General features: G+C 34.6%; 1 protein-coding gene across 1 annotated transcript in view; it reads right to left on the reverse strand.

Moving 5' to 3' along the window:
- The window catches only part of KCNH7 (potassium voltage-gated channel subfamily H member 7), a 230,937-nt gene that overhangs the window by 34,106 nt on the left and 173,257 nt on the right, over positions 1-23,574 (reverse strand). Inside the window, exons 9-11 of the mRNA XM_054830094.1 lie at positions 15,336-15,761; positions 6,776-7,175; positions 5,881-6,080 (exon numbers count right to left, since the gene is read on the reverse strand). Of these exons, the coding sequence (XP_054686069.1) occupies positions 5,881-6,080; positions 6,776-7,175; positions 15,336-15,761 (1,026 nt within the window). The remainder of the gene's footprint in view (positions 1-5,880; positions 6,081-6,775; positions 7,176-15,335; positions 15,762-23,574) is intronic.

The following is a 23,574-nucleotide window of genomic DNA, read 5'->3' on the forward strand; positions in this document are numbered from 1 at the left end:
GGGGATTTATATTCAAAATTAACATTTTGTCCATCTTAGTTTGGTCTGTCAGAATGAGTGAAATTAATTCATAGTACTTCATATATTTGGTGAAATAACCCGTGTCTTTAATTTTTATCTTCCTGCCACCTAATTTTAGCGCTAACCTGAGACTCGTTAGTTGCACAAATCGCACTGCATAGATTTTGAATTAGGATCTTTGTTCCCTCTGATGGAAAGAGTAGTGCAGGATTTAGTCCTATCACAAACATTTGACTCTCAGATTTTAATAACATCTTCATCTAGGTGAAATGTTTCTGTAATCCAGCCTAGTTCTATTTCTAGAAAGAATTTAGGGTTTACTATTTCTGTGATAGATAATTACAGAAATCAACTATTTCTATAAGCAGAGGGGCAAAACATTTCCAAGGGTTTTCACCATTTAGAAAAGAATTAATAAGGTCACAGCTGATGATAATTCTGCTCCAGCAGCTCTTAGGCTCCACATAGAATCAGGATTATTTCTCATGATTCCTCTTCTTCATACGGGAAAATGTAGCAGAGTCAGATTTTTTTTTCTTTTTTCTTTTTTCTCTTTTCTTTTCCTTTTCTTTTCTTTTCTTTTCTTTTCTTTTCTTTTCTTTTCTTTTCTTTTCTTTTCTTTTCTTTTCTTTTCTTTTCTTTTCTTTTCTTTTCTTTTCTTTTCTTTTCTTTTCTTTTCTTTTCTTTTCTTTTCTTTTCTTTTCTTTTCTTTTCTTTTCTTTTCTTTTCTTTTCTTTTCTTTTCTTTTCTTTTCTTCTTTTCTTTTCTTTTCTTTTCTTTTCTTTTCTTTTCTTTTCTTTTCTTTTCTTTTCTTTTCTTTTCTTTTCTTCTTTTCTTTTCTTTTCTTTTCTTTTCTTTTCTTTTCTTTTCTTTTCTTTTCTTTTCTTTTCTTTTCTTTTCTTTTCTTTTCTTTTCTTTTCTTTTCTTTTCTTTTCTTTTCTTTTCTTTTCTTTTCTTTTCTTTCTTTTCTTTTCTTTTCTTTTCTTTTCTTTCTTTTTTTTTTTTTTTTCAGGATATGAAGGAGGTCCTTACAACAGTTGAGAAAGAAAAGCAGCAGTGTGTGAGGATGAGCTAATTCACCTTTCATTGAGACTTGAAGTCTTACAACCTTATCAAGAAATAGTATCTTTTGCTTTCGGTCATTGCCATGACATAGATTTGTGCGACATTTTTGTGTTGAAATTACTGCAGCTGCAGTGGATCATTCTTCATCTACAATCTTATTACAGTTTCTGATTACATCTGAAAGGTGATCTCTGAGATATTATACATTGCTGGGTGAGGAGGACAGAAAATTATTTCAGTTTCTTAGACGATTGACTCCCTCATCAACAGAAAAGTTTGATGTCTGTAGAAGCTGGAAGCTGACCAGATCCATGTCTTTCCAAAAATATAATGATAGTTGGAAAATTGTTAATTGCTCTTGCTTTTGAGATGTTAAACCACAAAATACAATGAAGTGTGAAACTGATAAAGGATCACTTTGCAAATAGATTGACATTCTTGTAAGTCTATTTTTTTTTCTGTGAGGTCTTCTTTTCTGTAACTCAGTTAAATGTAGGCATTCATGGTTTTTAAGTAGTCTTGTTATGGAAAATGGAAGAACAGCTTTACAGCCAATCATATCTGAGGTACTTTCTGATGGCTTGTATGTGTTATGATTTCCATTATGACACACAGACAAATAGGAGTATCGCTTTCCACCACGCTTATATATTCCCTTTGTTTAAACAATTACTACTATTTTTTGTTCCAAACACTTCTAATTTGGATTACCCTTCTGATGGTATAAGGAACTTCTCCTTGCTATTTCTGAAATTTTAATTTACTTTTCTAATTCTCTGGTACAAAGACATTACTGGCATTAGTTCTATTGGTAGAATTGTTTTCATCATAAAAAGTGATCGCAGCAGGAGGAAAAGCAAGAATAACAAATGTAGTGGTGTCATCCCATGACCAGTGGCTAATTTCTCACAAACGAAGCCTTACCAAAGCAATGCTGCATCTATCCTTTATTTGATACAGCATTGCTAGGTCTGAACCTTGAAGATAGGTGTGTGCTCTCCTGTACTTGCATGATCACTGCAACCAAGACAACTTATCACAAGCGTAAAATTGACCATTTGCTTGGATGATTGCAGGAGAAGGTTCCATAAATTTATGCATAAAAATTCTGACTTGCTGTGTTCTTTCATGGTACTGGGTAAAACCCAAAATATAATGGCATCTGTCCCACATCCAAAATTTTAATTAATGTGTACATTTGGCTAAACACTTTCCAAAGCTTGTCCCTCTTATTTACTTCTTTGAACTCTTTTTAAAGGTAAAATAAACCAATAAAGCTATTCAGATGCACAGAAGATCCATGGAAAGTGGGGGGAGGGGAGGATTGTAAAAAATACATGCATAACTTAAAAAAAGGATGTCAAACACTAAATATGTCATCTTTTAGGGTAAGCATCACAGGCATGCTATTATCAGTGCTGGACTGATAACATTAAAGGGAGGAAAAGAAGGCAAAGAGATTTTAGGAAAAACAGAACAGGATAGTTTAAAAAATAAAAATAGTATCTTCAAATCTTTGGGACTGGTAACACCTTTCATGAAACAATATACACTGCAAATAATTTTTTTGTAGTTTAACTTTGCCAGTGTATACCACAGGGATATGATTTAAATTATCCTTATTCTATAAACTCAAGATTTTATCCAGATTAAAATAAATCCCAAATCCTGTTTATCCAGTCCATGCATAATTATGTGGAACTTTTTTTTATCAAAATACATTATGCAATGAAACATAATCAAAGAGATATAGAAATGAAGCAGAGGGGAGCAAATGATCAAATAAACAATATTCTCAGCATATTTCACCTGCAGATCTTTAAAGTTAATTTTGTGTTTAGCCATTTCAAATGATCATAAAGTATTATCTTTTAGTTTTCAATATAAAGTGTAGGATTTTATTTAGGAAATCAAGTTTATTTAGTCTTAGTGCAGTATTATTCCTGAGGTTAAAAGTTGTTTTGTTTTGTTTTTCACTTTTCCTGAAGTCTTAAATATATTACTGATGAGAATTAAAAGCATCTTTTTAAACATATTCTCTAATATTATTTATATATATATATGGGTATGTGTGTGTGTATAAATTGCATGTACATATATATATATAAAATGTAAATTATTCATGCATTTCATATTTCAAAGGAGAAAGAGGACTGAGTTTTTGAATTTCATTCAGCTTTCAGTCATGAAATGAGAAAGAAAAACATTGGATCAAATTCTGCCTTCAGATATTTGCAAAAAACTCCCAGTAAATATTGATAGGAGTCAAACACTTTTGTCTGAGGACAGTATTAGCCCTTTGGTGTGTAAATGCAAATATTTCATGCAAAATTAAGTTAATACCACATGCAAGTCCATCTCATATGCACATGGCTTATAGCCAAGAAAACTTCATTGGTGCTTGTGCTAACATGCATATATGGTTTGAACTAAGAGCATTCACGCAAAGGAAAATGCAGAATGATCAGCATGGCAACTTTGTCAGAGTGACATTCCTACAGAGCAACTATCTAATGCAAACCAATATGCACATGACCTTTTTTGGGCAGAGAAGCATAATTTGAGTTGTGGGGTAAAACAGTGATTAATAAATGTGGTTCAATTAGCATTTCTTAATGTCTAAATTTTAATAACCATTTTGCCCCACATCTGATTCTACTTGGATTATTTCCCTTTGCTATCTATCCCTTCATCATGCAAAAAGTTACAATTAAAATTATAAAGCATTGAACAAGCTCTAAACCCGACAGATAACATGGATATTCTCCACACTTTATACTGGAATTAAATTTGATATAAATACCTCCTGCTCTTACCAGTGGGTGGTGTTATTCCATGTATTTAGGTATGAAGCAGACAGGAAAGAGATAAATCTTTCATAAGTACAACATAAATCACACAATTCTTATATTATCCTTGCACTAAGTGTAATATATTCAAACTCACTTTTTAAGAAAATTAAGCGACTGCCATAAAACTTGAGGGATAGAATTGTGAACAGAGTAAGAAATAAAATATAACAAAACAAGATACTAAACTTGATTTTTTTCACGTTTTATTTAAAACAAAGCCTCCATACTGCCTCACAATCATATTGCAGAATATGGGCTGTTTAATCCATTTAGTCAGTATTTCACATTAATGACAAATCCAAGACTAAAATTCCAGTACACCAATTCCTGCATTATGCAAAGTTTAACCTGACAACATCCAGGTTTAGTTACTATTTGATGTGAAACAGGTGTTCTTAGTACATCCATTAGTGTTAATGAATTAGTTAAGGCGTACATGATTTTGTAATATCTTCAGAAATAATTCAATGAGCTACTTTAGGCTTAGGCTGCATCCACCTGCAGCCTAAGGGCCTGATCGTGCAAAGTGCTGAGTACCCCACAGTCCCATTGCCATCAGAGGGAATTAGGGCCATTCAGCGCCATGCAGGATGAAGCTACTGATGCTGCCTTCCCCTGCAGTAATCCCTGGCAGAGGTTTATACAAGCATCCTTGTCCTACACCGGGCATAATATCCCTCTGGAGGGGACACTCATGGAAGTGGGAGGTGAAGCCCAATACATTTAATTTGCTGTCTTACTTTTAAGATCTGCTTTACTTAATGGTAACCATAAAGTCAAGCTGTCAGTGATTCAGCTTTATAAAAGCTTTTAATCAAGACCATTGTTTTTGCTTACTGCATAAAAGTGTACCACTCTGACAGTCATTCACAAACGTGTGTATAGATGTATGCATAGATACCGCATGGAAGCTGTTTGAATTTGTGTCAAAATTTTAGAGGTTGATTTCTAGTTAAATTGTTACAAAAATGCATAGATTTTCTTGTTCTTGCCAACTTTATGGAGAGCTCTGCAGTCTCTAATCTGTAACTCAGAATAGCTCTGGAAAGCATCCCTCTAGAGACACAGATTCACAGATCCTTAAGATGCACAATGCTCTCAGAGTCTTCAAACCTATGTCAACTTTTCAGAAAAAATGCTGCTATCTCCAGAATATAAGCCAGAAATATAGATGCTTACTTTTGCTTATTAGCAGATTGTTATTCCTTTTTAGCTGGCCACATAATATATTTTTATATAAGGCACGTTTACAGGTTTTTTATCAAGAACAGAAAATACGAGTGTTGTACCTTGCCACTTCCTAGAAATGAGAGTCTGTGGATTGCTAAATGCTTAGTAGTAATGTGTTGCCTTTCAGTGCAGAATTATGTGGTTGCGGATGCAAGCGAAATACTGTTCAGACTATCACATGATTAGAATATTTCACTCTGAAAAGAGCAGCTAATTCACCTGCCTGCTCCTCTCTTTCACCCACCCCCAATATACCAGTTCTAGATTACACAATAGGATTTTGAAAAAGAATTGAATTCCACAGGTTTCATAGAAGAGGAACTCTGCAGATATCAACAAAGGTACTCTTGTTTGATACTGGAAGTGGAAAATCAGACCAAAGAACAAACAAAATTCTGGAATAGCTATGTCTGAAATAAGAAACCTATGAATTTTTTTTCTTGTCTTAAGCTTGCAATAGTCAACTGCAGTTCTCCAGCTTTCTTATGCACAGAGAGAGTTCAGATTTCTGATACAGCTTGTAATGATCTAGGCAGTTAAATGTTTGGATGCCAGATTTGTAATGGCTTGGTTTTCAATAATTGCTATATATCCACCTTCTTAAACTTGTACTTTTACAGCTCATAAATAATGAAGGCTTATAATATCTTTCTAAATTCTCATGCATTTATCTATTCCTCAGCATCCGTGCCTGAAAAACAGAACAACATACCATGTTCATGTCAATGCCATTGGTGTACGTCCATGCATGCTGGAAGTATTCCTCAAGTCGCTGCCGCAGAGGGTTGGGGATTTGATGAAAGCGTATAAATTCCTTTACTCGCAGCATCTGCATGTGATACCGTGCAGTTCCCGAGTAGAGTCTTTGGATTATTGCAGATACATTTCCAAAAATGCTAGCGTACATTAATGCTGGATTAAATAGAAATGAAACTTAAATCATATCATTGGGTTTTGCAGATGATGCAACATTTCTTATAATGTACTTTGTATGCAAAGCAGCTCAGATGAGACTAGGAACATTTTCAGAGATAAGGAATTGATTTACGTGAAGCTTTTTATTGATTTGATTGTATAAGTACCAACTGTTAGCAGACGAGTAATCAAGTTGGTAACATTTATCTTTGGACATTTGTAGTTCTGAATTTAGTGTTGTAATTTAGGTTCATCTAATTTTACGGACTTTGGTAGAACTAAGAACTAGGAACTAAGGTTAAGTACAAGTTAAGAACAAAGGGTAGAATTAAGAATGTATGCATACTTTTATAGGTTCAGGGTTTAAATCAACAAATAAAATATAATTATGATTATCCAAAAATGATGGGCTATAATTTCCTAAATCCACTCAAAACTCTGCTTCCTACCCTATACAGGATTTTCTTACTGATACGCAACACAAAACTTCTGACAGTTTGGCTAACAGATTTTGAGTAGTCAAACGACTACTTCCTGACACTGCATGAGTCACAACATATTTTTGCATATAACATAGCTTTCCCTGGGAATATGCCCTTCTGGCTGCATGCTTATAATCTTATTAGCTTAGACTGGTAAGTCATTTGCTCAAACACTGAGAAAAAAAAAAATAGTAAGGTAAAACTACTTACAGCCAATCAACATGACACAGATGGAAAAGATTTTCTCTGAGTTGGTATTTGGAGACACATTTCCAAATCCTACACTTGTCAGACTGCTGAAGGTAAAATAAAGTGCTGTAACATATTTGTCCTTGATGGATGGTCCAGAGCTTGCATCACTCTTATTGTAATGCTTGCCTAATTGTTCTCCTAAAGAATCCAGCCAACCAATCTTGTGAGCCAAGTAAGGTCTTTCTACATTTCCAATGGCATACCAAATGCAAGCAAGCCAGTGTGCAATTAGCGCAAATATGCACATAAGGAGCATCAGAACTGCAGCACCATATTCTGAATATCTGTCCAGTTTCCGTGCTACCCTCACCAAACGCAGCAGTCTAGCTGTCTTCAGAAGACCTATTAATGTCGTTGTCTGTAAAAATAAGATATAAATAGAAATTTATTTTCTCTGTTAGCAAATGTACTCTCATGAATAGTCAGCATGAATAAACCAGTGCAAATTCCATGATTTTAGGGAATCAACAAAACCCATAGATTAACCCATTTCAATGTAATCATAATTTAATTTCCTTTAACCTATCAATTTTATTATAAAAACAGTGAAGAAACAATAAGAAATGCACATTTTAAATTAAGATACACTAAAGTTGTCATTATATGCTGAATACTCTTTCATTCTGAATATTATTCTTGATCGGGACTTTTCAATCCACCCTAGTGGATTTAAATGATCCATTAGATTCATGATGTTTTGGCATGATAAAGTCTGTAAGTTATTGGAACTACTCATAATTATTGACTGGCCTTGTAGGCAATAAGTATTTATGATGTTTGAACAAAGCTGTGTGACTATATTCAGTCCTAACTTAGAGACTCTCTGCACACATGTTCTAGAAGAGAGAAGAAACAGGGCAGAAATGTCCCAAAGACTAAGTATCTTATTCCACAAATATTCTTCCTTTTTATAATGGTCAAAACACTCTATACAGGTAAAAGACAACGAACCACTGTGAACAGAAAATCATGGAAAAGTTACTGTTACCAGACTCCAGATTAATCTTCTTTTTGCATCTTTTATCCTGAAGCTTGCAGGTGTAGTGGTAGAAGCCACTAATGAAAGTACCATACCATTAAGAAAATCATATGGGTCAGTTACAAACCAGGAATATATTCCAAGCTTTTTAGTGCAGACCTGCACAACAGTTCTTTGCAGCCTCTTTGAACCTTCAATCTTTTTAAAGGAATCTAAAGTTTATTAATGTAAATTTACAATTTTCAATCAGTAAATCGTTTTCATACTTGTTAATTCCTTGTAAAAGAGATTGACAAAATCGTAAATAGTAACTACTTGATTTCAAAAAGAACTCAGCTTTTTCCCTCCATTAAGTTTGAACATTTAAGTAAATGTCAGGACTGAATAAGTTTTTAAGAAGTTTTTTCTTCTTTTTTTTTTCACATGCATGTATATTACATAACACTTAACTGGAAAAGTTTTCTGAGCCTTAAAATCCACTCTGATGGTAGTATGTGTCATGTTAAAGCTTTCTTTCAACAAATACTGGACTAGTTTTTATGTTTTGTTTACCGTGTTTCTGAGTAAAATCCCAAAGCTCTTGGAACAAAAAAAAGAGGCTTTCTTGGCTGCATTTGTCAGTGGAGAGCTCAATATATTGTTCATATTTTCTGAGTAAATGAGCAAGAGGATAATGTAGGGTAGCACTGGGTAACACTCCTTGGCTCAACTTAACATCACAGAGAATAATTTCAGGGTGAATTTCTCACTGTCACATAAAGAAGGCTGTTTCATTGACTGTGACCTCAGCAATCTGAAAGACCATATCCTTCACAAAGCTATTCCTAGGTGGAGCTTCAGCATGTGAATATTGCCATTAGGTACATATTTTTGGGTAAAGTAGATTAGGCTTAAATAGTTATGATCCCTTAAGGAAAAGAGCAATCTTAAGAAAAGCTAACATTTGTTTTTACTGGGGTGTTGGAACCATTCTATTACAGATGTAGTCATATCTCTACATCATGCAAGAGGCAACATATTCTTACAGTGCCCCTTAAATAGATCAGAAGCTAGATTGTGAAGCCAGAATATGTCAACAGTATTCCACCCCATTCTTAAGTTAGTACTTGCTAATATTACACATCCTCAGTGTCAATCCCATGCTTAGATACCGCAACAGTGTGAGCTCTGGAGTATGCTGGAGGTGGATAATACAAGCAAACTCCATGTCTTCAGGGTGAAATCAGCGTGAGTGAGACTAGGTATGCTTTAAACCATCAAGAAACTCATCTTTAGTTTGAATTTTCTTTAGCACAGTGGAGAGGCTAAAATACAGCTGGCAGCAGAGGTGGAAAGCATGATCCATGGGTTTTGGTGTGCCTTTACATGCTGTCCACTTCTCAGTGTAGATGTAGCCTTCACACAGGAACAGTCCACCTCCCATGCGTCACTTGGCCAGCGACAGAAGTAATTGGTGTCAGAACTATGCCTCATGCAATGTAATTTCCTTGGTGTGCCGGAATACTTTGCTCAGCACGGCACCCAAGGAGGCAGAGGACCTGCTCTGTCAGTTACCCACCTTACCCCATCCAGTGCCAACACAATTAACACCTGCAGATGGCAATCTGACAGATGCTACTCTTTTTTTAAATTGCTTGCTGCTCTGTTTTCCTCATACCAAGCTTTATCAGGTGGACTACATGTTCAAGAGTTGCTGGATACCCACATCAGGATTTTTTTTTCAGTAGCCACATTTACTGTGAGCCAGAAGCACACAGGAATCTCATAGCTACTGAAACTATGAATCCAGATTGGTAGAAGATGGGTACAGGATCATTTTCCCCCACTATAGTATATCCAGTGCAAACTGTATTCCATTTATGTAAGGTTTTGCCTAAAGTGGAATTAATTAGGACCACAGCACATATTTAAGTACTTTCAGAATCTAAAATACCTACAAGACATTGAAGAAGTCTTTTTTAATTGGCAAGATTTATTATAAAGATAAAGGTCTCAAGGTAATACCCATTCAAAATAGATTCTGCCAAAACAGACACTCTATTTCCTCAAATTTACTTTTTCATTACAAATAAAATTATAGAGAAAAGTAAAAAAGATTATCTTAGATTTCTCCACTGCACTATTTATATACTCTAATCTGCCAATCTAACATTTTGTTAACAAGTATAGCCAATGTAATTTTGATATTTTTACCTTGCTTAATTATTGTGCTATTTTGCCTTTTAAAATGCCGTTTGTGTTTTTCTAGCTACATTACAGGAGGGAGACCTAGATTAAAAGTGTATTGGTTTTTTTTCTGTTTTGGCTTTAGTAATAGCACAAAAAACCCCTGCAACATCATGCCTACAATGGTTCTTTCATGCTTACATGGTTGTCTCCATGAGCTAAGTAACCACATAGAAGACATGTTTAGTTGTTTTGGAATAATTATTCAGTTCTGCTAATAAGAAGCTTGAGAAAGGTTAAAGTTTGTCAATTATTTTCTCTCCAGGGGAAAAAATGACCTTCTAAAAACAGGAGTTCATGGACACTACATTTTTGAAGTATAGGTCACTGAATTTACTTTACAAAATCCTTATATAAAACAAGGGGATATCCTTAACTCTGATTAGTCTTCTTTTTTAACAGTGAGATTAGTTTATACCCTCAATTTCTGAAGCCCTGATGCTGAAATGACCACAGCAAGGGGCTATTTTGATGGACAGCAGTTGATTACAGCACAATTTGAAAGAAGAGGGCATCAGTCTATCTGATTGCAGAAGGTATCATTCAGAAGTTATTATTGTATCAGACTGGAAGAGGGAGCTGGTATCACCTAAATAATTATCTGAATAAATGATATTCTGCCTGTGCAAAAAGCCATTTCTGACTCATGACTTTCTCAATGATGGCCAAATCCTTAGTTTTCCTCTAGATTTTTGTGGGGTTTTTAAATTTTTTTAATTTCTTCATAACATTCTTTATCATTAATGTATAAATCTATAATGTCATCTCTTATTTGTCTCTTTTTAAAACCAAATAATCCACTGAAGTGTGTGAGGAGCTCAAACTGTCTCTTCCAATGTGCATTAATGTGCACTTGCTTACACAGTATTTCATCTGCTAGCGTCCTCTCTAGCTTCCTGGTATTGTAAGGTCCTCAATTTCTCATTAATTTTCTGTCACCTACATTTTATGTTAAAACCATCATCCACCTTCTACTTTTTTGCAGCCTGTAAATAAATCATTAAATATGAGTACCATAGCATCAAGCATAGTTAACTCTTTTCTCTCTCTTGGAAAAATCTCTAATACATGCCAGAATTTGGCCCTTTAGTCTATGCTTCGTTACCTTAAAAGCCTCTTCTGAACACTGTGTCATTGTTGAAAATCTTTATGCTATATGCATCATGATATTGAAAATGTTATTAAAACAGCAATTAAACAAAAATATTTCAACTAACCAAAACTTCTTATTTATAGCAGGGTACTCGTACTTCAACTGCCGTTGATATAGGATTGCCAAAATGGTCTACGAATAACTGCCTGCTCAAGCAGTGCTGGGGTTCCTCTTTGCTTCATCTTGAAAAACAATCAAGGGAAGAAAAAGTTGATACTAAATACTTCTCTGATATTAGCCAGCCACCTAAATAATTTCCAGATACTCTACCCTAATGCTGCATCATCCTGGACTGTACTCAGTCCATAGAGTTGTTAATGCAAAGGCAGACTGCCTGTATGATCAGCTATGCAGTCTGCAGTGTAAAAGACTTGATATTAATTGGAATAGGTTTCTCAAGTAAATTGCTAAACTGAGCACAGGAAACTATATTACTCTCTTCCTGAGATGTCTTCTGGGCTTGATTTTCAAATATATTTTAATTTGGAAGGGGGTAAAGTACTGATTCTATCAGTGGAGATGCAGTCAGGACTATTAGGTTCAATCTCTAATTCTAGAAATGTAGGATACTTCCTTTCAGTTTGCTTTAACGGATATAGTGTGTAATGCAATGAAGTGAAGATGTCAAAACTAAGAGAAGAACAAGAGTACTTTGATTTATGTGTCTTCATTTTAGGCAAACCCCATCTATTTTCTTGATTTATTGCTACGAATAGGAGACACATTCACTCTTACATTTTGTGAGTATGCTGGATATATACATCATGACATATTTATTTTTATTGAAATTTGCAAAAGCAAATGCCTTCATGGTTTTCTGCATATTTCAGCTGAGTGTTCTCTCTGGCTTCAGTTTAATAAAACTATAAATATGAAAATATTCTTGCTGAAGCTGTCACCATCACTTGTCTGTATGTTTTATTGCAGCAGGTTCTAGATGAAAGGGAAGAAACTCTGGTTATCTATACATCCATCTGATTTTCCCCTACAACATACATGTCTTTGAAGTGAAGAGCCGATCAATACATTAAAAAGTGCATTATTTTTATTACATATATCTAAAAATATCTAGTAATCTTAAGCATTCCACTTGTACACACACATCATCTATGTGTGTGCTTTACAGAGCTGTGCCACTGCAACTATTATTTGTTTAAAATCCAACCCAGACTCCTCAGCTAATCATTCTTCAGAATGATTAAAAATACTGAAAGAATAGAAAGTAAAAAGTCCATCTACTCATTATTTTTATCTTCCCAAGTATTAGAGATGTCACTTAACATTTAAAATACATGAAAAAGAGAGAATTGTTTACTACCAGCCATAATAATTTTGTGTTGAGTCTGCTTAAACAGAAAAAAAACCCTTAAAATTATATTAAATCCCTATTTTAGAAATTAGAAAGTTAACTGCCTTACTCTGTTGCTTTCCTATGGTTGACAAAGTATGGCTCAAATGGAAGCATTCAGATAGTGTTGCATGTGGTATTTGGATTATTATCTCCTGCCCTTTCTAGACTCGGTTTGATATCAAGGTGTTTTAAAGCTGGGTGAGCACACGTGGAGCTCTCTTTGGAGCTTATGTTGTTTAATAAAAAGACCGTTCAATACAATTGTTCGTAGGGGATCTTATTTGAAGAATCTGTAGATAACAAAAAAAGAGCTATTTCATGAAAAAGATAACCCTTATGACTGAAAAAAATTCTATTAAATGAAAAATGCTCCATTCTAACAGTTTTATGTTTGCTGCTTCTTGCTAAACTAAAGGGATCATTGGGGAAATGTTATAGTTACCAATGTAGGAAGCAAAACTGCAGTAAGTAGCAGCTTGGAAAAAGTGATTGATATATTCAATACCATGAATGAGAGAAGTCAAAATGTCATGATGAACTGGTCATAATCTGTATAGTTTCATTGCTGCTTTGGTAAACAAACTAGTTTTTCCAGATAGTTCATTTACTAGGTTTTGAGGGAATAAAGAATTAATTTACTCATAGCCACAATACCAAAAGAGTCATTACGTGGTCTGATAATTTCTGTTCCAGGATCCACATTTTTGTATTTGTGTACTCATCTGCCAGAATGCAGATTTGCTAGTAATCTGTAACATTATCTTATGTTAAAGTTATACCTTTAGCATCACGTTAGCACCTGGCACTTCACCCTTAAGGATGTCTCTAACAGGGGAGGTGTGGGAGAATGATGTTCAGGGTAAAATCCAAAGAGTACTCCTTCAATGAACTTTGGAATTGGTCCCTGTTGTAATTCCACACTTCCAATCACTGAGCATAATTTTTGGCAGTGACAAGTGCTCAGTGATCAGAAAGGGATGCAGACCACACCTGAAGGGGAATGGTGTGTTCAGAGTTAGAAGTAACGCCATTGTCAAAATATTTGTCTTTTATGTGTCTGTGCTATCAAAACCATAGAAAAAAATCTGCAGAAAGACTGAGACCTACCACAGATAACGAATGCAAAAGGTGATCAAAGTTTCTCTTGAATCTCTGAGCTTTTGAGTCACCTTCTGAATAGAAAAGTTCTCTTTTGATAAGAGAACTATTAACATGTTTCCTCTGTCCTTTATGTTACTCTCTTTCTTCTTATTGCATTCCTTTAATAAAATTTATTTCTACTGCATGTTATTACCTATGTGTTTCTCCAGATTCCTCATTTACCTTGAGTGTGTATGCTCATGTTTAAATTAGTAGGAATATCACTATTGAGTAGAAATGTTACTATTGATTTCTATGACTGCTGAAATAAACCACATTATAATAATTTTTCAGAAGTACAGCAAAAACATTTTCATTATATGAAATTTAAGAAAATGAGTTTAAGAAAAGCATGACTGATAGTCATCCTACTTCTGAAATTTTTAAGACTGAATATGCTCATAAGACTCTCAAGGTGCATGTAGGTATGTGCCAGTCAGTTTACACTGAGCCCTAAAGGCATACTTAATTATGTTTACATGTAATTTGTGAGGATAGCTAGGCTATGCTCAGAATTCAGATCAGGCTTTTGGGGTGGACATAAAAATATTTGCTGTCACAGCATATGACTTTATTAAAAAGGAATTAATTTTAAAATGAAAATGTTTTTGCATTCTCCGTATCATGGCATGGAAGCATACAGTCAGATCAGTAAATTTTCATGGTAAATGTGGCTGATTAGTTTGTAGTTTTCACCTTTCTCTTCTCAGTTAATGAGGTGCACATATGGTTGACAAAACTGTCTGTTTCCCTTCTGTCAATATGTGCAAAACAGTAATTTTAAGAAATGGATTTGTGTCCTTTGAAAAGTGAATGGATCATATTTTGCTTGGTTTGCTGCTTTTTTTTTTTTTCCAACTGCTGTAGTCTATGCATCACAAAAAACCCCCAATTCTCTACTTGTCAGTTCACTTTTCATCAAAAAATATGTTATAACTTTAGCCCTTCTTAAATTAAATAAAATTCTTTGGCAGGAGGCAGAACTGGGTCAGGCATTCAGAACATAGCGTATGTTTTATACACCTTTGGGCAATTTTTGGATGCATATATTGAACATTTTTTTAACCTATTGTACAGACAGGGTGAGGACATTTGTCATATCTTGCAAGGTTAACCCCATATAATATTTTTTTCTTTCTTTTTGTAGTCCATATTCTTGATAAAATAGACAACAGCCAAATCTTTTTGTTAACTGGTATAGTTTACACAAATAATCTGTTTTACACTGAGTAAACATCTGATCTAAAGATTTTGAACAGAGAAAATTTATATTAATGCTTTAATACCAACACAACACTTATATGCATTATAAGCAGTTATTACAAAACAAACAGCAAATCAAAGGAGCATTTCTTAAATAAAAACATTTGAACAAATCCTTCATACATGATATACTTATTTCATTATTTGTAAAGATAGTATCAAATATGGTATAATTGAAAAATACTAGCTGAATTGTTCAACTTGTTCTGTCAGTAAAAGCTAATATTCTACATTATACTACTAAGGAAGATTTAATTTTAGTTTAGCTTTAAAAGATGGGGTGAAACTACTCAACAGCCTATTAACTGACAAACAAAAAATATATTAGGAAATACAGATTATTGTAGTAAGGTCAAAAACTTAAGATTTAAAATTTCTTTTTCTTAATATTTCTTATTGAGCTTACCTCTTCAGAGCCAGAGCCAAAAATCAGCAGGTCAAAAGGTATTGCAGCAACCATGTCAATTAGGAACCAGCCTTTGAAGTAGTGAATTGCTATTTTTGCTGGATCACTTACCACTTCTTCATTCTGGTTTACATACGTTGTTCTGAAGTTTATTAGAATGTCAATGATAAACATAATATCCACAATTAAGTCTACAACATTCAGTGGGCTGCAAGAATATCCACACTCTCTCCTCTTCCGTTCCTCACTATCATTCAGAAGGAAGGCAGCAGAGTAAGGGGTGAATATGGCGGTGTATATTACCAGCAACAAAATGAGCCAGTCCCAGACGGCTTTGAAAGGACTATAGTGCAATATAGTAAACTTGTTGATGCGAGGTGTCTGGAGTTTATACTCTGGTAGAACATCAGCCCCTAAGGATAGAACCTAGAATAAGAAAGATACTGTGTCAATAATCAGGCAGTGTATCTATTCCTACTTTCAGTAAACTTAGCAAATACAAGACAAACTTAAAAAGTACTTTATTGTAGTTTTGAGGATTAAGCTTCAATTACTTGGTGTTTTGGCAAATTAAACTTCTGTGAAATTCATAATCTCTGCCAGGTCCAATAAATTCATTGACAATTTTACACAGTAGGTTGATTCTTGTTCCCTGTAGCAACCATTAAGTGGCATATCTGGTCCATAAAATCTGCATAATTAAACATGTCATCAAATTAATTTATCCACCACATGGTAACCTTGCCAGCCAGCTCCTGGCCAGTGAATGACTTTTGTTACAGCGATGTAGTGTTTTTCTCCCAAAGCATATTATCCTGGGCTTAAATTCACTACAAAAGAGTCTACACTCATTAGAAAATGTTTAGGCAATCAGAAATAAATAAGTTAAAGAAAGATCTGTGAGTGCCCTTGACAACTATCTCCACTTTGAGTTTTGTGGTGTGGAAAACTTTCATGCATGGACAAATTTCACTGAGGCTATAGTTCCAGCACAGCTAAAGGTGTGACAGAGAAGGGTACCACAGGGGTATTATCTTTTGCTTCACTTCTTCTTTTGTCGATGCCTAAAGCTTATTATCATTCCTTTACAAGTGTGGATTTTTTATCTGTTGGTGTCATCTAAGTTGGATTTCAATTTTATTTGGAAGGGATTATGTTTGTCTGCTCTGCTTGATTTGCTGGCTTTAGAAGCTGAAATGTTTGCTTTGTTGCAAAGAACAAACATAGTGTGGGCACCAGATAAAACAAATTTCCTTTGGCTGCTCCTCCAGTCTGATTGAACTCTGACATGAAGGAACAAAACCTTTAAGGATAAGAAGATAAATTACATTTTCGTCTCTATTCAATGCTTGGCATAGTTAGAGAGACTGTCAGCAATTTTGTTAATTATTGCCTTATGTGCTCCAAGTGCTCTCCAAATCCTGCGGGACTCAGATCACCACTTCATTTTACACAGACCAATGAGCAAACATCAGATGGTGACAACCTTCAGTTTCTACCTATTTGGGCAAGTGACATATTCAAGAAATCTTATACCCATTTTCCACCAGTTACTTCTACTTATTCCTTATCCTCTGCTAATTAAAAACAATACTGTTCAGAAAATCAGACCTTTCAAAAGTAAATAAAATGAATAATTATACCGAAATGAAATGATGACTGCAAGGAGAAATACCTTGTCAGCAACATTGTCTGCTTTTATTTGCTTTTTGTTTAGCAGAACCAGTTTGGGATTTGAGATTTCAGCTTGTTCAAGATTGAGGAATTTCACGCTCCTCAAACACAATCTTAGAAGATTATAAGGGTCAGCACACTCCTTTCTGTTTAACTTTCCAACAGCAAGCGTTGTATAAACCTTGGATGCTATCCTTAGTAATGTAAGTGGCACTTCTTATCCTGTGAAGTTCTACTCTGAAAATGTTGTGAGAACACCAGGGTTAATAACCACTCTTCTTTGAACTATGAAGAAAGAAACGATTAAGCCATCCAAAAGATTATATGGTACCTTCAAACAGCCATTAAGCATCATGCTGAGGTGATGGTAGAGGCTCTTCATCTATTTTTTATGTTGTAACGAGGACTTGCATTTAACTAATGGTGCTAGCTATTTTTTATGCATTAATCACACTAGCTGACAGCAAGTTGAAGCATAGGCATTGCTTAGTCTCTTAAGCAGTCTTAATACGTTCAGACCCCCACCTGGTGTGTTCACAGGAATGTTTCCCTAGTATTTGAGAGCAGTGTGAGTATACATGGCAAGGGAGCTGCTATTTATAAAATTTGTATCAGTGTTCTCCTGCTGGATTGTCAGACAATGAAGGAAATGGATTAGACAAGAAGAACAATAAAGCTTACTTCACGTTCCTTGCAGTTGCTTGAAAATTCCAGCCAGTGTGCTTCACTTCCAAGCAACACATAATGTAAATTGGACTTATTCCCCTGAAATCTGGCTCCTATTCTAATTTTTGTTACACTTATTCCTAGGTCGGTTTTGACTGAGTTAGGTGAAACTGAAGAGTACAAAACTCAAAACCCCAACAGGGCAAAATGACGAAAGAGCAATATAAAAGTGATCATAGCAGAAATGGATCCAACTTTTTCATGCTAGTTTCTTAGACACACACAACAGGAGAGGCTGACTGATGGTTGTGAGTTTCATATTCATCATGTGATACAGAACTTTACATTTCTGCATTACTTACTCCTGTGTAATGGGAAGTGAAAACAAACATTATGTAACTTTTTGTTTGTGGGATCAAGAGAAAGAAAATGGGAGTTTGTTTCTCAAAAAAAATCACAGTTGCACATACATAAAAAGGAGAAAACACATTTTTGGGTTTCATGTTGGCAGTTTCAATAGAGACTGATCGAATATGAGGTGAATTTATCCTTTTGCTGTTGTGTGACACCCTTGCAAGGTTTGGGTACTGGTGTTGGCCAATCTTGGGCATCTTAAGTAGATGGAAGACTTCAGTGTACTTAGTAATCCACTCAAAATACCTTTACTATTTCCACTTGCTTAAAATAGATGTTGACAAATTCACTGTTAGTGAAAAGACATTTTATTAACTTATCTCTTCTGGACAGTGAAACTCTCCTTATAGTTTGGATTGTAAAACAGCTGCTTAGGGAATGAAATATTTTTAAGAGTAAGGAGCAGCACTGGGACAAGGCTAAAGTATTGCAGTGTTAAAACCTTGGAATATGACATGATGAGAAAGCCAAGCTTCCTCACATCTTACTAAAGAGAATACTATAATGCTAAGTAGCAAAAGTCATGCTAGCTGCAATGCGTTTTCTCTTTAAAAAATTTTAGAGGTATTCAACCTTGATTGAGTTTCTCGGTGATCGTAGGCAAGCTGACATTTAACCTCTCTGACTTCAGTCAGAGAGAATAATATTTACCTGCTAAACTGAAAGCATCTTGCAAAGCATAATGAGTGGAAAGCATTCATAGAAGCTGTTACACAATAGCAATGAGTTAGCATCATTCTTACTCCTCTAAATTTAGTTGTTTCTTTTTATTTTTAAGATTCACATAAATATTTGTCCTCTTCTTTTAATTTTGAATTTATAACTTAATGGAGACACCAGTTTATTTTTATTTCCTGCATGAAAACATTTTATTTTTGTTATCTATTATGCAAACCATACAGTTTCAAGAGACTCTGAGACCCATATTGCTGTGTATCACATGTATATTCATAAGTTTTGTTCTGAGGCATTTTCAATCTAAATTTATTAAAGAATGCAAATGCATACAGTAAAACCCAAAGAACTAGAAACAAAGTAAAGAAGCATAATAGTGTATTAATAAATCATAACAGAAATAATAAATGATAAGCCATCTGTTATGTAAACCACCATGAATTGTTAAAGAAATACTTCTGTCAGCCCACTGCATAGATTTACCTTATGGTTTCCTAGCTATTCTAGCACTGCATGAGAAGAAGTGTGGGGTAGCCTTATTATATGCTGGACCATGGCTCTTCAAGCAATTAAGCGCATGAACATGGAGAACAACCAGCAAGCACGCCTGATGCCTTCAAGAAGCACTGAACTCATTCTGTGAGCATATTGTGATTGCATGGACCAGATGCTATAAGAAACTTATTCAGAAAGCATTGGACCTTTTGCACTTTCCCTAGGAATTCACAATAATTTTGTGCTGTATATTTCCCAACAGACAGCAGATTAATGTACACTCACACAAACAATATGTAGCATCTTCACAATCTAGGTAGGACCTTTCATCATGGACAGAACTACTGCACATCCAGAAGATTTGAACAAAGAGCAATGCTTAGAGGTGAAAAAATAGATATATGGGGTGGGAGAAAACCCAACAGATGTAAGGTAGATGGATACAGAGTATATCTATGCAAAAGGTAGATATGGAAGCTTGATGGGTGCAAAGTTTAATACATTATCTTTTCAGAAAGATACTTTCCTATGCCTCATGACAAAGTGTGTCTCATATGAACTGTATATTTAAATGATGTAGTTATATTCAGTACTAAATTCTGTTTTGTCACTGCTGCTTTTGCTACAGATGAATTAAAGTAAAGCTTGTACTAACAAGGTTAGCTCCTGCATAGCATCTTTCATGTAAAGAGAATTTCATAAACATTTAACAAAGCTCAAACTATACATATAGTCCCAAATTACTTGGGGACTTTAAAATAAACAATTATCTCACCCATAAAATATCTTGCATAAAACGATGGAAGATGGTACCAGTCCACTCAATGTTAAAATGATTTATTTCTAGGAAATACTATATGACATGAAAAAATATTATTCTGCCAATATCTTGCTGGGCTCACTCCAATGCTAGGTGCACAGCCCTGACAGATGAATGGATGATTACTCCTGCATCTTTAAGTCAGAGCAACTGTAGAAAATCTAGCAATATGTCAGCTCCTCGTATGCTGAGACACTTGAATATCTTTATTATGAGTAAAGATTGAAGAAACTTTGAAATTTGTCATTGTATAAAGTGTATTCAGCAGCCGAGTCATGAAATTTACATAGAAATGTAAACAATATGATAATGGAACCAGGATAATTCTAATATAGACAATATTGTAGTCAAAAATAAGGGAAGGAATTTGGAAGAACTTTTGACTTTTCAGATCTAATCCAAATACATTTCAAAGTTGCATCAGAAAGCCAAAATCATCCATACTCATAATCTGACTGTAACAGTGGAAAAGACTACATTAATGAAATGTAAAGCATCTTCTGTTTTCTCAAAGAACACAGGCAAGAAGTGACATAAGCACATTCATACGCTTCTCATTTTTATAGGAGGTTTCCATAGATTATTAGGCTAGGTTAATCTCAATGACCTCTAAGTAATTTCACAAAAAATGAAAAGCTATTTGGATTATTTTTTTTTCCAGCAGCATTTTCAACTCTGTATAAGTTTGTTGTTGGTGACTAGTAAATCAAGGAAGGTACCATCTCCTAAGGTGAAGTAAAGCTAAGTTACTATTCCTGTTTGCTCTCTGATGCAGCTCATGGTGCAGAATGAACACTGCCAATATTATTCCAAGCCCCTTAGATCTTGAGTACAATCTCTTCCTTTTAACAGGTAGTTTTGAACTCATTTTCAGATCTTTATTAACAAGGCCAACAGTACTGAACAGGAAAAACTGGGAAAACAAAAGAAATGAGAAATGTGAAACAGACACAAAAGCTAAAGCCATATTCCTGTAATAATTAACCCTTTTTAGCATGACCATAGACCTTAAATCTGAATGATAGTGCAGTTCAAAAAATGAAGCAGTATTACTTCAGCTTTAAAAGAGGATATGATTTTGCATTGGAGATTTTATTACATTTGTGGAACTCTCTTCTCTTGGTGTAACCTCTCCTGGCTCTCTTTTCTCCTGTGTATTAGTTCTACTGAAGCTACCAAGCTATAACTAGCAAGGACATCTCTTCCCTTTTCTTCTCTATTCACACCATTACCATGAGACCCCTACAGACTGGACCTCCTAAAGAGATCTCTGAATCTAAAAAGACCTAAAAATAAATATGAATGAAATCAACATTTGCTCCCTGAAGGTAGGCATTACCTAATTCCCCAGAAGACTATAATGTTTTTTCATATTTAAGTCGTCTTGATGATCATCTTCCTTGATGCTGATGTGAACAACAAATAAGATTTCACCAGTACCGAAAGACAGCTGAAGTGCTTTTGGTTTAGTGTGCCCTCCAAACATAGCACTATATACTGCTTTCACATATCAGCATTAAAAGGCATTTTTATATTTAAAAGAAATTTTTACATGTTTTGCAAAGGATAGCTATTAAAGAACATCTTCTTAACCAAGAAATACTAATGGTGGGGAATGTTAATACTTTCCTTTTTGATTTACTCTTTTGTATGTATTAAATGCTTTAAAATTATGTAATATGACAATTGGCATATAATGCTGATACTTAACTATCTCTATCAGACAGTTTGAAGTATACCCAAGAGGTCTTATAACACAGTGTTTTAATGGACTCCATATTTTTTAAGTAAAGCTTTTGTTAAAGAAAATCTGCTGCTGTGTGAAAATATGACTTGTCCTTGCTTGTCCTCTATGCTTCCCATTTGGGACTTCAGATAGAAGAGGAGAGAAACCTTTCTTATTTAAACAGTGGGCTCAATATTTCTTTGTTTGCAAGGTCAGAAATAGCACAATAGATTGTTTTGTTTTGTTTTGTTTTGTTTTGTTTTGTTTTGTTTTGTTTTGTTTTGTTTGGACTATGCCCACATATTCACAAAGTGTAATTTTAGGTAAGCACTGAAACAGCACTTTTGTTATTTTGTTATTAACTCACAGCTTATCGGAGCATATTTTAATAATTTTTGTTGCAGAAGTCAATCTGCCACTAAATAAAGGTTTTTTAAGTTAGTTGAAACCAGACTTTGTGGCATTCTCAACCTAACTCAAATGCAGACGCAATGGAAAGGTTTTTGGATATTCAGTAAATTAATATTCTGGAGGACTTGCAATTTGGTAGGCAATGAGATAGTGTGAAAGAAGAAAAAACTGGGTAAGTTTTTAGTGGAATGTGGAATCAATTGATTTAGTGTTAAGTAATTTTTATAATAAATGTCCAAAAAAATTCAGTGAAGTTGAATGTTAATGCTGTTTGGTCGTGTTAAAATTTAAGAAAAAGAAAAATTCTATCTAAGACCTAGACATAACCTCTCAATATATTGCCATAATAATCACAAATTTGATATTGGAAAACCCACAAGGAATAGAGACTGACATTGATTTAAAAAGGCCTTGTCCACCTATGAGTATAACACTGCTGCCATGACTATTTGAGTTATGTTGGTTTAATTGTTCTATCTCTGCCTTAGGTAGTTTAGCTACAATTCCATCTTTGAGGTTTTTGATATGGATTCACTGGATTCATGCTGCCTGCATGCCTGCTGTGGTGCTCTGTCTTTCTCCTCTGCTCTCTATATTTTCTATTTAGGGCAGTCATTAAACTTCATTTCATTATATTCATGAATGTCATGTTTAGATAAACAATAATAGTATTTTACATTATGTCATCTAAACCATATTATGAAACAGAGAATAAATTTAATACCTGATCCCATGGCTAAAGCCCACACCCACACATTATAGGTATCCATCAGTGACATGACTCATCTGCATACAGTCATTGGGTTGATGCCTTGAAATTATAGCAGCTGTACCAAACAATTACTGGACTCTCACTAGTGCTTGCATTATATAAATGTAATGATATCCATGAACATTGAAATCTCCAGAAATGTAATAGTACATCAGAGAAGTCAACCAATACCTCAATACAAAGCAAAGAGGCAGGCCTTATTATCAAGTAAATTGACCTTCCATGTGAAAAGAACTACAAAACCATTCTTAGTCTTAAAGATTTACAAAGATTCCTCAATTAGTCTTCACTTGATAGGGTAGCATCTTTCCTTGGTGACGATGAAAACTTTCAAATCCGACTCGGATTTGAGAGCACTAGGGCTTCCTGGGAGTGCTGAGTGCCTTTCAGGACTGAGGCCATGAATTGCCACATTTTCAATTACATAAATCTATTCAGCTAAAGATATTTAAATACACAGTAATGCAAAATCTTCAAATTGTCAAGGAAAGTTATGTATGCTGTGAGATTAAAGATGGAACAGCCTTCTTCTCATGTTCGTTCAGTAAAATTGTGCAGATTTCATGGAAATAATATTTCTGTGGAT

This window comes from Grus americana, chromosome 6, assembly GCF_028858705.1.
Source record: "Grus americana isolate bGruAme1 chromosome 6, bGruAme1.mat, whole genome shotgun sequence".
In the NCBI taxonomy this organism is placed as follows: Eukaryota; Metazoa; Chordata; class Aves; order Gruiformes; family Gruidae; genus Grus; species Grus americana.